At 42.5% G+C, this 17428-nt stretch overlaps 1 protein-coding gene across 1 annotated transcript in view; it reads left to right on the top strand.

Moving 5' to 3' along the window:
- Positions 1-17428, top strand: part of LOC127569020 (cell adhesion molecule DSCAM) — a 530455-nt gene that overhangs the window by 385531 nt on the left and 127496 nt on the right. Inside the window, exon 12 of the mRNA XM_052013277.1 lies at positions 10103-10302. Within this exon, the coding sequence (XP_051869237.1) occupies positions 10103-10302 (200 nt within the window). The remainder of the gene's footprint in view (positions 1-10102; positions 10303-17428) is intronic.

The following is a 17428-nucleotide window of genomic DNA, read 5'->3' on the forward strand; positions in this document are numbered from 1 at the left end:
ACAAGATAAGCTAAGATTTCTTTATTAGTCACATGTACATCGAAACACACAGTGAAGTGCATCTTTTGTGTAGAGTGTTCTGGGGCAGCCCGCAAGTGTTGCCATGTTTCCGGCGCCCACAACTTCCTCACCCGTACGTCTTTGGAATGCGGGAGGAGACCGAAGCACCCAGAGGAAACCCATGCAGACACAGGGAGAACATACAAACTCCTTAAAGACAGTGGCTGGAATTGAACCCAGGTCACTGATTAATGTGGGAATAGTGTAAATGTGTGGCTGATGGTCACCATGGACTTGGTGGCACAAAGGACCTGCTTCCATGATGCCTGTCTCTGACTCTAAGGAGACCAATACTGTACAGGATACTCCAGATGTATTCTCACCAAAGCCTTATATAACAAAACATAATCTCCTTACTTTTGTGTTCAATTCCCCTAGCAAAAAAGGATAACAATCTGATAATTTAAATATGGCTCGGCTTCCATGCACACATCCGTTTGTTTCTAACTACACCTCAAAGCACTGCATGCTCTAAAATCATTCGGTTTAATACTCAAAGATGCTAAAGGTTAATCTGTTACCCTGTTCTTGTCCACATACCATGCTTGAAACAAACAGAGAGATTTACGCACATAGATTTTGAAGGTAAAACACTACAGCAAAGAATCATTGCTTTTTCCATAAATTTGGTACATAGCAATATTAATGTGGAAAGTATATCAGCGGATAGGTCTAACGTGTTACCTGTTAATGTAATAGTTTTGGCAATAACATACCAAAGACTGATTCACCTAAAAGTTGTGCAGCAGTGTACGTATATGGTGACATCAGTAACATCCCCAGTTAATGGAGCTAACGTACTGGCTTCATTCGGGGCATCAGCAAGCACTTTGCTGAGCACTTCTGTTCAGTCTGCAGGGGTGACCTTCAGCTTCTGGTTGCCTGTCATTTCCATCCCAGTTTCACACTCTCCTCGCTGTCTTTGGCCTACTGTTCCAACAAAGCCCAATGTAAATTCAAGGAACAACCCCTCATCTTCCGTCTATGAATGCAGCAATCCTTAATACTTCCATTCAACAATTTCAGATAACCCCTGGTTTATATCAGAACTGGCCAGTTTTGATGAAGGTGATCAACCTGTAACACTAACTCTCTTTCTCTCTCTCTATGGATACAGCCTGACCTTCTCAATATTTCCAGCATTTTTAATTTTATTTCTGATTTCTAGTGTTTTATATTTCACAGTTACTGTATTTTTCTCTCTCCTTTATTCATCTCTCTCTCTGCTTAAACCTCCTTCAGACAGATTACAGGCCATTAACAAACCATCACCACCCTCCCTCAGACAGCACTACCTCCCCTTGTGTCAGTCAGTCTCACTCAGTTTCCACCCAATTACAGGCATTTCATCTGTCCTCTCTGCCCCTCACTCGCTTCTGCAACTACAAACATATTTTATTTCTAATTTTTTCCCCCCAGGATTGATGGAAGGTCAACTACCTAAAACACCAACTCTATTTCTCTATCCACGGAAGCTGCCTGATCTACTGAGTACCTCCAGCATTTCCTGTTCTTACTTCAGATTTCCAGCATTGCTAGTTTTTGTTGCATTTAAAAGGGAGTTTAGTATGAGGAATTGACAAGGAAATGAACAAGGGTGGGTGTAGGACTAGAAGAGCTAGCAGAGGCACAGTGGGCCAAATGGTCTCTTCTATGCTCCATTTATAGGATTCAATGATATAAATATGTTAGAGTCATAGTGCACTACAGCACAGAAACAGGCCCTTCAGCCCATCTAGTCCATGCTGACCTGATCTTCTGCCTAGTCCCATCTACCTACATTCAGACCATATCCCTCCAAACCTCCCCCCTCCATCATGTACCTATCCAAACTTCTCTTAAGTGTTACAATTGAACCTGCATCTACCACTTCCGCTGGCAGCTTGTCCCACACTCGCAGCACCCTCTGAGTGAAGTAGCTCCCCCTCAGATTCCCCTTAAATATTTCACCTTTCACCCTAAACCTATGTCCTCTAGTTATAGTCTCACCCAACCTTAGGGGAAAAAACCTGTATGCATTGACCCTATCTATACCCCTCATAATTTTGTATACCTCTATAAGATCTCCCCTCATTCTCCTGTGCTCCAGGGAATGAAGTCCTAACTTATTCAACCTTTCCTCATTACTCAGGTCCTCAAGTCCCGGCAACCTCTTTGTAAATTTTCTCTGCATTGTTTCAAGCTTATTGATATCTTTACTGTAGGTAGGTGACCAGAACTGCACACAATACTCCAAATTTGGCCTCACGGATGTCTTGTACAACTCCAACGTAACATCCCAACTCTTGTACACAATGCCCTGACTTATGAAGGCTAAAGTGCCAAAAGGGCAGAACTAGAGCATGTTGAAAGAGCATAACTAAAATCTTGCAGAAGAAGCAACAGATTCTGGTAACGAAGCTGATTCAGATGTTATCGGTCTTCTGTGTCACTCTTGAAGATATGTTACATCATTGAAAATGGTGGTTTGCCTCTCTGCATTTCAACAATGAAATAATTGTACGTTATTAGCTGCAGGAGTTGCAATGGAAGTATAGAGAGAAAGTATCCTCATTTAATCCCTCGTTGTGAGTTTGGGTGATGCTGTGCACTCCGACATTGTCCTTTCATCTCAGAGCTTCAGCCAGGCCAATATGCTGAAATTCTTCTCTGTCTGGTGGTTGGAGCTCCCAAATTATGTTATGTTCAAGTCAAAGTAATGCGAAGAACAGAATGGACAATCTAATGCAATGCTGATGTAGCACTGTAGCAACATGTAGCACTGTTGGACAAAATAGAACAATCTTTTCTCTGGAGATTTTTTGGCCTGATTTGGGAGTGTTTGATTCTGAAAATAGACTCTTGGTATTTTCACCTGATAAACCAGTTCTTGCCCAATATCACCTCAATACTTTGCCAATTCGTTCTTGTCTTTCTCCTTTAGTATTTGGGCTGGGTTCAGATAAACTGCCCTGACTTTGCCATAACCTTGTTCTAGTCTATTGGGTCTCTGGTGAGAGGCTGATTTCTGGTTAATCCCGGGGGGGGGGGGGGGGGGGGGGGGGGGGGGGGGGGGGGGGGGGGGGGGGGGGGGGGAAGTGTTATCAATGCAGCAGCAGAACCAATGTTGAAACCACAACAAGAGTACAATCTCAACGTGAAGCAAGGAGCATTGAGAATGTCAACAGTTCTCCACTTAAGGCCCTGGCTAAGACCGAGGCCTATTGTAGCCACATCCTGGAGGAAAAATGGACAAATAAGACATTGGAAAGCCATCGACCTCCATTTGGATACTTGTCTCTACTACATTAGAGACTACAACCACAATTTATTGATTCATTGAGTTAATAAAAGTATGAGAAAATGGCTTTTCATGGCCAGCATTTATTGTCCAACTCTCATTGCTCTTGAGAAGAACTACCTTCCTGAACTGCTGCAGCCCATGTGGTGATCACATTCTCCCATGCTGCCAGATGGGGGTTTCCACATTCTGACCCAAAGATGACAGAGTGCGGATGCATTTAAGTCCAAATTAAGCAAGATTTGGAGAGAAACTTGGACATGGTTGTGATCCCATGTACCTGCTCACATTATCTTTCCAACTGGTACAGTTTGGGAGTTTGGAAAGTACTGTTGAAGAATCCTTAAGCATTGTTGGAGCTGCATACATTCAGGCAGGCAGACAGTGTCCCCTTACTTTTCTGAGTTGCAGTTTGCGGATGTTGGCAAAGATGTGTGAGTTAGGAGGTGCATCACACACCACAGAAGGTTATAGCCAGAGTCCTCATGTGGCTGATCCAGTTAAGCTTTTGATCAATAGCAGCCCCAAGATAATGGTGACAGAGGATTTGCTGATTCTAATGATATTGCTAGGAGAGGTGGTTAGATTAGTCTTGATGGACATGACTACTGGCCAGGACATGAAATGTGACTATTATTTGCCACTTATCAGTTCATCCCTGAATGTTTTCCATGTTTTGCTGTATGGGTCACTACCTGGGGAGTTGCAGAAAGAATTAACACAGTACAAATAACATGATATTCATCATCAGTAGAAGACCCCATTTTCGAACTTATGATGGAAGAAAAGACATTGAAAGGTGACTGTAGATGGTTGAGCATAGGAAACTGGCTTGAGGAACTCCCTCCTTCCTATGACTGAGATGGCTAAAAAAGTCAAAATCAAAGTCAAGTTTATTGTCATATGAACAAGTACATTAAGGAGAGGTGGTTAGATTAGTCTTGATGGACACGATTATTGGCCAGGACATGTATAACGTGACTATTATAACACAAACATTGTAATAGATAAGTCCCCAGGGCCAGACAGGATATATCCCAGGATATAATGGGAAACAAGGGGAGAGATTTCTGAGCCCTTAGCGATGATCCTGTCATCCTCACTGGCCACAGGAGTAGTGCCAGATTATTGGAGGCTGGCAAATGTTATTCCTTTGTTCAAGAAAGGGGTTAGGGATGACCCTGGGAATTATCGACCAGTGAGCCTTACTTCAGTGGTGGGCAAGTTATTGCAAAAGATTCTTAGGGACAGGACTTATGAGCATTTGGAGAAACATAGTCTGATTAGAGACAGTCATCATGGCTTTGTGAGGGGCAGGTCGTGCCTCATGAGCCTGATTGAATTCTTTAAGGATGTGACAAAGCACATTGAAGAAGGTAGAGCAGTGGATGTGGTGTGCACGGATCTTAGTAAGGTGTTTGATAAGGTTCCCCATGATAGGCTCATTCAGAAGGTCGGGAGGCATGGGATCCAGGGAAGCTTGGCTGTGTGGATTCAGAATTGGCTCGCCCATAGAAGACAGAGGGTGGTTGTAGATGGAGCATATTATGCCTGGAGGTTGGTGACCAGTGGTGTTCTGCAGGGATCTGTTCTGGGACCCCTGGTCTTTGTGATATTTATAAATGACTTGGATGAGGAAGTGGAAGGGTGCGTTAGTAAGTTTGCAGATGACACAAAGTTTAGTGGTGTTGTGGATAGTGTACAAGGTTGTTGAGGGTTACAATGGGACATTGATAGGATGCAAAGCTGGGCTGAGAATTGCCAGATGGAGTTCAGCCCAGAAAAGTGTGAAGTAATTAACTTTGGAAGGTCGAATTTAAAGGCAGAATACAGGGTTACTGGCAGGGTTCTTAGCAGTGTGGAGGAACAGAGGGATCTTGGGGTCCAAGTCTATAGACCCCTCAGAGTTGCCGTGCAAGTTCATAGTGTTGCTAAGAAGGCATATGGTGTGTTGGCCTTCCTTAGACAGGTACTGATTTCAAGAGCCATGAGGTAATGTTGCAGCTCTATAAAACCCTGGTTAGACCACACTTGGAATATTGTGTTCAGTTCTGGTCACCTCATTATAGGAAGGATGTGGAAGCTTTAGAGAGGGTGCAGAAGAGATTTACCAGAATGTTTCCTGGATGGGAGAGCATGTCTTATGAGGATAGGTTGAGTAAGCTAGGGCTTTTCTCTCTGGAGAGAAGGAGGATGAGATGTGACCTGATAGAGGTGTACAAGATGATAGGCATAGATCGAGTGGACAGCCAGAGACTTTATCGCAAAGTGGAAATGGCTAACACAAGGGGGTATAATTTTAAGGTGATTGGAGGAAGGTACAGGGGGGATATCAGAGGTAAGGTTTTTACACAGAGAGTGGTGGGTGTGTGGAATGTGCTGCCAGGAGTGCTGGTAGGGGCAGATACATTAGGGACATTTAAGGGACTCTTAGATAGGCACATGGATGATAGGAAAATGAAGGGATATGTGGAAGGGAATGGTTAGATTCATCTTAGAGTAGGTTAAAATGTCGGCACAACATTGTGGGCCGAAGGGCTTGTTCTATGTTCTATATGTTCTATGTACATGTTTGCAAAGGTGCAATGAAAAAACTTACTTACAGCAGCATCAGAGGCACATAGCATCTGATATACAATATTCAAAAGATAAACATTATTGAAACATAAATTATACAAAAATTATACAAGAAAGAACACAATTCGAACAAAGAAACAAAGTCCATTGTAGTGCAAAGTGTTGCCATGCTAAGGTAGTGATTAGGGTTGTGCAGGTTGGTTCAAGAACCAAATGGTTGAAGGGAAGTAACCGTTTTTGAACCTGGTGGTGTGGGACTTCAGGCTTCTGTACCTCCTGTCTGATGGTAGTTGTGAGAAGGTGGCATGGCCCGGATGGTGGAGATCTTTGATGATAGATGTTGCCCTCTTGAAGGAGTGTCTCATGTAGATGCTACCTATGGTGGGGAGGGATGTGTCTGTGACATACTGGGCTGAGTTCACTACTCTCTGCAGCTCCTTACATCCCTGCGCATTCAAATTGCTGTACCAGACTATGATGCAACCAGTCAGGATACTTTCAACAGTACAACTGTAGAAGTTCATTTTCTTCTTTTGACCAAGGCATGACTTGAACCAGTGAAAAGTCTACCCCAACCAATTGGAAGAATGAAACAGAAGAGTTGATGCTGTGCCCACACTAGTATTTAATTTCAACAGGCAGAGTGGGGAGTGGTGGGAGCAGCATCGTGGTGGGGAGAGAGAAGGAGCTTCAGATCAGATTGATGGTGCTAACCCTCCACAACCAACTTCCCTCCATTTTCCGCTGCTGGTATGAAATCTAGTGCAAGAGCTTTGTTTCTTTGCACTGACGAGCCAGTTCGACCCAAGGCAATATTTTTCATGAGCGTATCTGTTGCCATCCACTTGCAAAGCTGAAAAGACCAGCAGGTAGGATGAGATCGATGGTGAAGCAATGGCAAACTGCTAACAGTGTTGGGAAGTCATCGCAAGTGAGTTGCACAGATTTCAGGAAACAGACAAGCAAAACAGCAAGATATTTTTTTACAGGGTTGAGATCAAAAAAGTCTTCCTTGCAGCCTAGACCCCGACAACCAGAGAAAACTAACAAGCTGTCAGGCCCATAACTGCACGCTTCAAATCTGGAGCTGCAATTTTGTTCAAAGCTCCCACAATGACAAACTCAATGACAGAACAGCTGTAACTATCAGAGTCTTTTATTTTTTCCCTGTTATTCTTTAGAACACACTGGCTAATGCGAAGGCACAAGATGTTTTGCAACTCTGCTCCTGATTACTCGACAGCATCTGACATACAGGATGACTCTTCAGTCCAGCGCCTATGTAGCATTGCTCTTTCGTCGCTGTGGTCTGATGGAGCAGACATTGAATGTGCACCTGGCGTTTAAGTGAATGTTGAGGATTTCATGATACAAGCTGAAGAGATGCAGCAAATTATTTTGGCTGGTGACATTCCCCAGCTAGCACCATACAAACAAAAGATAGACTAACTGCTTGTTCCTTTCCTCTCACTGCTCTTTGAAGGGTCTTGTCACATGCAGCATGGCTGCTATGCAGAACAATTGCAGTTTAAAATAAATAAAATAAAAAAATAAACTGCCAGTGCCAGAAATCTGAAACAAAAATGGGCAATGCTGGAAACACTTAGCAGGTCAGACAGCATCCGTGGAAAGAGAAACAGGGTTAATGTTTTGGGTTGAGGACCCTTCATCAGAACTAGGAAAGAGAAAAAAAACAAAATAGTTTAAAGTTTTAGAGGTGTTGGATATAGAGTGGATGTCAAAAGGGATGTCTCTGATAGGATGAAGCCAGGGTTGCCATTGTGATAAGAATGTAGATTAAGTCATCTGGTTGTTAGGGTAATGGAGGGCAGTGAGAAAGAGAGAATGAACAAATAAAGGAACTTAAAAGCAGTGAAGTGAGTACAGTTGGAGAGAGAGAGAACGCAGACAGAGGAATGTAAAAGCTGTGAAATACAGGGCCATTTTCAACCTGAAACATCGACTGTTTATTTCCCTCCATAGATGCTTCCTGACTTGCTGAGTCCCTCCAGCACTTTGTGTGTGTTGCTCCAGTATGACAGTTGGCTGACTGTCAGCAGAAATTACCAGTTCTTATATGAACAGAGACATTGAGTTACCTGAAACTGTTCAATTCGATACTGAAGCCAGGTTATAATATGCCCAGAAGGAACTTAAATTCCTGTTCTTCAAATTTACATTGGGCATCAGTGTAACACTGCAGAGATTCACTGACAGATAGGTCAGAGTGAGACTTTCATTCTCTGTTCTACTCCCTTTGTTCCATCCAAAGCTCTGCTTTCTCTACAACCTAAAACTAACTTGTTCCTTCTCTTTCCCAGTTCCGATGAAAGGTCTTCAACCTGAAACATTAACTCTGTTACTCTTTCCATAGATGCTGCCTGATCTAATGAGTGTTTATGATTCAAATTCCAGCATTTTCTATCTTCTTGCACTTTTAGGTAATTTGTTACATCTGAAAAGGAGGAAGGGTCAATGGAAAGTCCGGTCTTTCTTGTGGTTGTTATGCAGGCTTGATATAAAACAGCACTGCCCTTTCCAACAGAGGGTCGAACAGAATGAACTCTGGCTGAGATTTCCCTTCTGTCACCCAGAAACAATTACACTGCCCCATCTCCATCTTCCCCCTTGGGTTTTAAGAGGACGTTTGTCACTAATGTTTCTGGAAACTCAGCACTGGCTCTTTTATCACTTATAGCCATGTCAGAATACATCCTCAGAACTTGTCAGTAAACTGCAAAGGATAGAACATTCATTTGGTAAACTGGTAAATTGCTTTCATATTTGTCACATTTGCCAAGGTGCAGTAAAAAACTTTGTTTTGCATGCCATCCACACAGATCACTTCATCACTTCAGTACATCGAGGTAGTGCAAGGGAAAACAATAACAGAATATAGAATAAAGTGTTACAGTTACAGAGAAAGTGCAGTGCAGGCAGACAATAAGGTGCAAAGTCATAACAAGGTAGATTATGAGGTCAAGAGTCCATCTTATCGTACTAGGGAACCGTTCAATAGTCTTATAACAGTGGGATAGAAGATGTAATTGAACCTGGTGTTTTGTGCTTTCTGGCTTTTGTATCTTCTGCCTGATGGGGGGGGGGGGGGAGAAGAGACAATGTCCAGGGTAGGTGTGGTCTTTGATTATGTTGGCTACATTACTGAGTCACCAAGGAGTATAGACAGAGTCCATGGAGGGGAGGCTGGTTTCTGTGATGTGCTGAGCTGTGTCCACAACACTCGGCAATTTTTTGTGGTCCCAGGCAGAGCAGTTGCCGTACCAAGCTGTGATACATCTGGATAGGATGCTTTCTGTGGTGCATCAATAAAAGTTGGTGAGGGTCAAAGGGGACATGCCAAATTTCTTTAGCCTCCCGTGGATGTTGAGGCGCTGATGTGCTTTGTTGGCCATGGCATCTGCGTGGTTGGACCAGGATTGGTGATGTTCACTCTCAGCAACTTGAAGCCTCTCAACCTTAGTGCCATTGGTGTGAACAGGAGCCTGTGAACTGCCCCCCTTCCTCTTGTCAATGACCAGCTCTTTTATTTTGCTGACATTGAGGGAAAGGTTGTTGTCAGGACACCATGTCACTTTCTTATAATGAAAGAAAACTAGAGGAAGAACACCCTGTAGAGAGAGTTTTGGCACTGTTCTTGGTGACCAGACTCAGGGAGCAAATAATCCCACTATCACTTGAACCTATGAATGGGGTCTCTAATTGCCTTTAGCTGTCAAAATGAGAAAGAGCAAGTAAACCTGTGGAACAGTAAATAGAGGATGCTATGCTAATTTTACCTGTTGACAATGAATCCTCATTGTGAATACAAACAATTAGGAGAATCAACATTCAGTGTGAAAAGGTGAAAGCAAACCACTTTTATTGAATGATTTGTAAAGTGATGACATGAATAGGAATTTGCAATGGTCACAATGTGAATGTTTTTCCATAGATTTAAATGTGAACAGAGCTGCAGCTGTTTAAGTATATTTCCTAACAGTTTGGAAGCACCTTGGGATGTGTTTCCAAATTAAAAGCACCACATATGTACAGTTTTTGTGACGATTAGGTGTTTTTTGAACCACTCAAAGGCTGATATTTGCATCCTCCAAGGAAGAATCTCATCCAGCTCAGCATCCTGTCTCAACTCGGATTGACCAAAGTGCGTGTTTCTTGTCTTTGCAGTCCCCGCCATGATCACATCGTACCCAAACACCACTCTGGCAACCCAAGGCCAAAAGAAAGAGGTCAGCTGCACTGCTCATGGAGAAAAGCCCATCATTGTCCGCTGGGAGAAAGAAGACACCATTATTGACCCCGAGCGGATGTTCCGTTACATCGTGTCCACCAAGGAGATTGGAGATGAGGTGGTTTCCACATTACAGGTACTGATTGCAACATTTATAGGGAGCAGATTGTTTTATTATCAATACCTTCTTATGGTTGAACAAATAAACCACTGCAATTTGCAGTTTCTACCCACTAGCCCCTTGTGCACATGCCCGGTGATCCCTGGAAGATATCATAGCGTAGCCACAAGGGTTGAATAAAACAAAATAAACTCAGAACATTGACAGCCAGGAAAAGACCTTACCTGCTGTACATCATAAAATGCACATTCTCACTCAGCACTCAGGGAGGACATTTGACTCCAGTAGCTAGGACTAACCACATATAAGAATATTGGTCCCAATCACACCTATTTTCACCACCCCATTGACAACAAATTTCTCCCCCTTAAACCCTTCTCATCCCTCCTCTGTTAGCCTAAGCTGCATCTGCATGAACTTGAGATTGCAGAATTCAATTGTACCTGGAGCATTCGAGTTCTTTGTGGTCCATACAGAGTCTGCGAAAGGCGAGGATGAGTGTTTTTTGAACACTTGAATTTTCATATAATTTTAGTTACTGATTCAGAATATATCCTTAAAGGACAACAGCTGTAGGAACAGCCCATTCCAGGCTTCCAAACCACAGGTTTTAAACTGAACAAGCCACACTATAGGAAATAGAGATGACTGGGTTACAAAGGTCAGATCATCAGGGTGGAACAGGCCTGAGGGACAGCTCTCATTCCTCAAGTTCTTATCTTTATATAGATCACTGTTAAATTTGTCTGATAACACTCCCTGAGGAACATCAACTACATTAAAAGCACTGTCTGAATGTAGCCAGAGTTGTTAACGATTAAAGCTGTGGACAAGTTGTATTAAAAGTAGGAACAAAACTAGGTTTTGCTTTCTCGCTACATTGATCAAGTAGAAATCACTGGTACTCACATCAGAGCCTGTTGGTACCTTACATCTTCTGTCAGTAAACATTCCTTCTTACCTTGCCAAAAATTCCCTGTCAGCTAAAACTCTCATTGTCCCATTACTGCTGTCTCTCTCATCTGATGTACTCTTTGTTGTAAAGACTCAGGGTTGTAGGAAGCAATGTTCTATGTCATGTCGTTACAGTGACAGATAAAGGAAAATTAGACAAATCGTGAGGCACTTACCAACAGTAAATTGAAGCTCATGAAAGATTATAGCCATGCTGTTTCATTTCATGTATTTAGAGGCATTTGCAGCTGTGAATAGACTGACCTTTCTCTTGTCCATCACAAAAAATATTGAATGCATTATTTTTGCAATGGATTGTTTGAAAGGAACCATTGCAAAGAGCCACTTAGTGAGCATGGCTATATTTTAAAGAGATATTGTCATTATGCAAAAGCTTTCACAGTATTAACAATAACTTGCATTTATATAGTTCCTGGAATATAATCAAACATCCAAAGCATCATGTAAGACATTCGTCAGACAAAAATTGATCTGAAGGGCTTAAGGGGATATTGAGACTGATGTCTGAAAGATTGATCATGGAAGTAAGTTTGCAAGGACTGCTTTAAAGGGGAAAAGAGAAGTAAGGAGTGTTTTGAGGGAAGGATTCCAGTGTTAGGGTCTAGGCAGCTGAAGGTACAGCTGCTAGCAGTGGAGTGATAAAAATCGGGGGTACTTATAAGACCGGAGATTGAAGCTTGCAGAAACCTGGGAGGCCTGGAGGATATTTAGAGACAAAGTATAACAACTCATGGTTAAATTGGTAAGCAAGGATTTAAAAATTGGTGTTTTTCTGGACCAGAAGCAAATGCAGGTTGGTAAGCAGAGAGGTGATGAGCAACAGAGACTGGGTACAAGTTACAAAGTGGGCAGCAGATATTTTTAGATGAGCACAATGTGCAGCTGGTGAAAGGCTATTGAAAAGGCAAAATGTTATCTCTTGATATAATTTGCATTGAATCACAAAAGAGCAAGGCGGTTGAGAAAAAATGATGTGCATTTTCCAAACTTGCCTCCCTTACCTCATGTTGCCAAAAGTATCCTATCTACAACTGCCAGAGGTGAGCTCAACCTTGTGAGCAGAGGGTGACAGCAGAGCTGACTAAACGGAACATAGAACATAGAACATTACAGCACAGTACAGGCTCTTCGGCTCACAATGTTGTGCTGACATTTTATCCTGCTCTAAGATCTATCTAACCCTTTCCTCCCACATAGCCCTCCATTTCTCTATCATTCATGTGTCTATCTAAAAGTCTCTTAAATATCCCTAATGTATCTGCCCCACAACCTCTGCCAGCAGTGCGTTCCACGCACCCACCACTCTCTGTGTAAAAAACTTACCCCTGATATTCCCCTTATATCTTCCTCCAATCACCTTAAAATTATGTCCCTTGTGTTAGCCATTGTCACCCTGGGAAAAAGTCTCTGACTGTCCACTCGATCTGTGCCCCTTATCATCTTGTACACCTCCATCAAGTCACCTCTCATCCTCCTTCTCTCCAAAGAGAAAAGCCCTAACTCACTCAACCTATCCTCATAAGTCATGCTCTCCAATCCAGGCAACATCCTGGTAAATCTCCTCTGCACCCTCTCTAAAGCTTCCACATCCTTCCTATAATGAGGCAACCAGAACTGAACACAATACTCCAAGTGTGGTCTAACCAGAGTTCTATAGAGCTGCGACATTATCTCACGGCTCTTGAACTCAGTACCCTGACTAATGAAGGCCAACACACCTTCTTAACAACCCTATCGACCTGCACGGCAACCTTGAGGGATCTATGGACATGGATCCCTAAGATCCCTCTGTTCCTCTACACTGCTAAGAGTCCTGCTATTAACCTTGTATTCTGCCTTGAAAGTTGACCTCCCGAATGTTGAGATTGTCAGGTTAAAGGCAATTTAACCTCCATTCATTCAACTTCAAAATCTGGATGTTTGATTGTATTCTAGGAAATATATAAATGCAAGTTATTGTTCCTACTGTAAAAAGCTTTTCCATAATGACAATATTCCTTTAAAATATAACCATGTTAATTAAGTGGCTCCTTGCAAATACCTGGGAGTGTTGGGTTGGGCAGGTGGAGAATGGAAGGTGGTTGTGCAGGGGTGTGGGGTGGTTACTGTGATTGGAGGAGGAGGGGACCCTTTAAACTCATTCAGAAGCAAACTCCTGCATGAATACTCCTCGTGTCCCTCTCTGCTCTACGCAGAGCAAACCCAACTTCTCTAGATCACTGGGGGATTTAAAAAAGGAGGCAGGTAAAATTTTCAAAGTTTAGGGAACTGAGGGCTTTGGGAGACTTACATAGAAGAAAAGATAAGGCCTGGGGCAGATCAGCCAGGATGATATTGTATAGTGGGGCAGGCTAAAGGGGGCAGGTAGTCTACTCCTGTTATTATTTTGTTGTGTTCTCAGGTTCACCATTGGAGTTTAGCAAACGTTTAGTCCATGATTAAAGGGCTAGTAAAAAGGCATATTCTCTCTGAGTCATCTGGAGTCTGCCATGTGTATTGGCCACACTGTTAGGAGAACACATTGGTTTGAATCTTATTGTTAAAGTGTGCCTGTCTGTTTAAGATCCACTGCTTCACTGTATATTTATGAACAGAATTAACCTACTCACTTGATCCTGAATGTGTGGCACTTCCTAAAGTGTGGGCATAGTTTCTATTAAAGGAAAGCTGATTGAAGCTTCCAGCCTATCGTTATACAGTAGAGGTTCATTGAATTGATCCTGGGACCAGGGCATAGTCCTGCAAGGAAAGACTGAGGACAATGGGCCTACACTCTCTGGAATTTAGAAGAATATGAGGCAACCTGCTTGAAACATAAGTTTCTGGGAGACTTGGCAGGGTGGATACTATGAATGTTTCTCTTACTGGGAGAATAAAGAACTAAGGGGCATAGTTTCAGAATAAAGGATTGACCATCCAAAACTTTGAGAATAAATGTCTTCCTTCAGAGGGTCATGAATCTGAATTGTTAAGTACTGAGACTGACATTGATTTGGGCAAGAGGAGAATCAAGGATTAGGGGGATCAGACAGGTAAGTAGAGTTGAAGCCAAAAGTCAGATCATCCATGATCTTATTGAATGGCAGAGCAGAGCTAAAGAGCAGGATGGCTAATTCCTGCTCCTATTTCAATTTTGTTCTTAATGCAAAATAGCAGGAGCAGGCTATGGAGGTCTATTGTAGGTGGACCCGCTCAAGATATTCTCATGTTGCTGTATAAATGGGCCATCACAATCCGGTATACATATCATATGTGCCTGTGCATTCCATGAACTGGTATGGTGGACCATATAATTTAACAGAAGTTGGGCTGTTCAGCAGTGTGCCAGGCTTTCACTTGGCAAACACAAGTGTCCGCTGAGGCACTATTTTCTGCTCACTGAAGGTAGTATTTTGGGAAGAGTCATTGTGCTCTGGCCAATGTGTAAAATTTGATTGCTCTGGCAGCCAGTTAGAATCTTAGAATTGTTATGGGACAGAAAGAGACCATTCACCCCATCAATCTATACTGGTTCGTAGCAGGGCAATCTCGTCGGTTCCATTCCCTGTCCTTTCCCCGTTGCCCTGCAGATTATTCTATCTTACACACCCGCCCAATTCCCTTTTGAAGCCACTGATTGAGTCTGTTTCCAGTAACCCTGCAGGTATTGAGTCTTATATCATTAACCTGCCTATGTGAAAACAATTCTCAAACTCCCCTTGCATCTTTTGACCTAAATATTAATTTGTTTTCCCTGCATCTTGACTGATCTGCCGATAGGAACAGGTTCCCTCTATTTGCTCTATCTAAACCAGTCATGATCCTACACCGTGAAACTGGTTGGGGTAGAGAAGCAAGGTGAAGTGAGGACCATGAGTGAGAATGGGAGGAGAAATATGAGGAGGAATTTGTTCAGCCAGAGGGTGGTGAATTTGTGGAATCTGTTGCCACAGAGGGCTGTGGAGGCCAAATCAATGGGTGTATTTAAGGCAGAGATTGATATGTTCAGGGTTAAGGGTTATGAGGAGAAGGCGGGGTTGAAAAATGAAATCAGCCATGATTGAATGGCAGAGCAGGCTCAATGGGCTGAATGGCCTAATTCTGCTCCTATATCTTATGGCCTTACGGTCTTACGGGAGCAGGCTGTCCTACAAATACTCCCAAATCTGAGTACCCATCTAAGCAATCACCTTGCAGACATGCAGAAAACAATGGTCATGGTGTCACAAAGATGATTGACACAGTGCAGCCGTATTTCTAGCACTGTCAGCAGTTACTTCTGTAAGAAACTCCAAACACTGCTCCACTCAATGACATGGAATCAAAGGGTTGCACCTGCTTACATTATGACTGCATCAAGAAGCCAATTCCAAAGAAGTCCAAAGACCAGTCCCAAAGGTACTGTCCCAGTGAGGACACAGTTGACACAAATGAAAGGAGAAAAAAAATCAATGGAAACACATTGAATCTGCTTTAACGTTCACCTATTGAATAATAATTGCTGCACTTCTTTGATCTTTGCTTTTTTTTGTTCTTTCTCTGCACTTGGGTCTTGAAATGTTTCAGAGCTCTGTCAGTATCTTCTTTTTAATCTCTCCTTCCCACCTCAATCACCCAGCCGAGCGAGTGGATTTTTTTTGACATGGTTACTATAACAACATCCCGTCCTGACCCCTATCATTGCTGTTTCAGAAAGTGCCTCAGACCTTCATACTGAAGCCTCTGATAATATTCTCTCAATCACAGAGAAGAGATAGAGAAAGAAAATCAATTTCATTGTGGATGCAATTAAATATCTTGGTTTAAATGAGTTACCCTTCATGGATTTGCCACAAGATTAAAAGCTATTTGAACAATATGTGGGATTTAGATTGCAAGGTTTTTCTTTTGCTTCCACACAAAAAAAAGGAATTTTGGGCTAGAATTCACACACCAAAGTTCACTTGTGCTGCATATGTTTATGAAGCACCTATAAACCACAGTCGATGCCTTTTTATCAAGCATATAAACAATCAGTGAGAAGAATTCATGGTCAGGTTGAAAAAAGCACTGGCGAATATATCTGAGATCACAAGGTTCGACCATTTCTCACTGGGTAAACCATTCACATTGTTCACCAACCACACACTCTGGTTGGCCATTCATGGACACATTGGCAGCTTCCAGAATGCTCCTGTCCCGATCATATTGAATATGAAGCGTCCAAACCGAAAGCCACAGTGGATGCATGATCAATGTTGGCATACAAATGGAGCTAAAAATGGAGAAAAAGCAATATATACCTTACAGATAGTAAAAAAAAAGAGTCTTCTTTTAAAGGCATTGAAGGTAGTGAAAATAGTGCAGAGGGATCCAGTATTAAAGTAAGTAGATGGATATATTTTGAGTGGATGGACTGAGCCAGATGGCTATTCAGATAAGAACATACAGCTTTTCCATCACCGACTTTGTGACCTGTCCAAGAATCAGGGCATCAAAGGGGTCATGGAGTACATATACCCAAAGAACCCAGAGTAGAATAATGGAGGAACTTCACTCCAATCATTTACCCATTGTTAACAGGAAAACAGCAGCTTTAACTTTGTCCGTTGACCCAGCATAAACTAAGATCTGGAAAAGCTAGCAAGTGCACAGTATGATAGGGCTACAGATCACTGCCACTGAAAACATCACTCCAATGAGGCCATTCCAGCATGTCCAGTGAAATTAGTGAGAAATAGCTGTGTAGTAAAGCACATGGGTTCGTGTACCACCACAGAGCGCAATATGGAAAAGGCAATTTTCTTGACACATGATCTTCCAGAGGAGGTTTCACTGGGTTATTGCAGTAAATTCAGTTACTGCAGTATGAAAAGTTTGCAAAATGAAATGGCATCAGACATCGCATTGCATCTCCTTATCATCCAGCCCCCAACAGAGAAGCTGAAAGATTAGTATGTGCACTGAGAGAGGCACTAAAGATCAGATCAAGTAAGGCAGATCAGTGAAGCATCAACTCACAGCTTTTCTACTGAGTTACAAACAAATACACTCCTGCAGAAATGCTGATGCACTGAAGATTTAGGACGTGGCTGAATCTGGTTTAAATGAATCAGGAAGGGAAGGTGAAAGAAAAGCAATTGAACCACATGGTATAAGGAGAAAAGGTTGAGATTATTTGATAAGGTTCATGTGATGAAACCACTCG

The sequence above is a fragment of the Pristis pectinata genome, chromosome 4 (genome assembly GCF_009764475.1).
Source record: "Pristis pectinata isolate sPriPec2 chromosome 4, sPriPec2.1.pri, whole genome shotgun sequence".
Lineage (NCBI taxonomy): Eukaryota > Metazoa > Chordata > Chondrichthyes > Rhinopristiformes > Pristidae > Pristis > Pristis pectinata.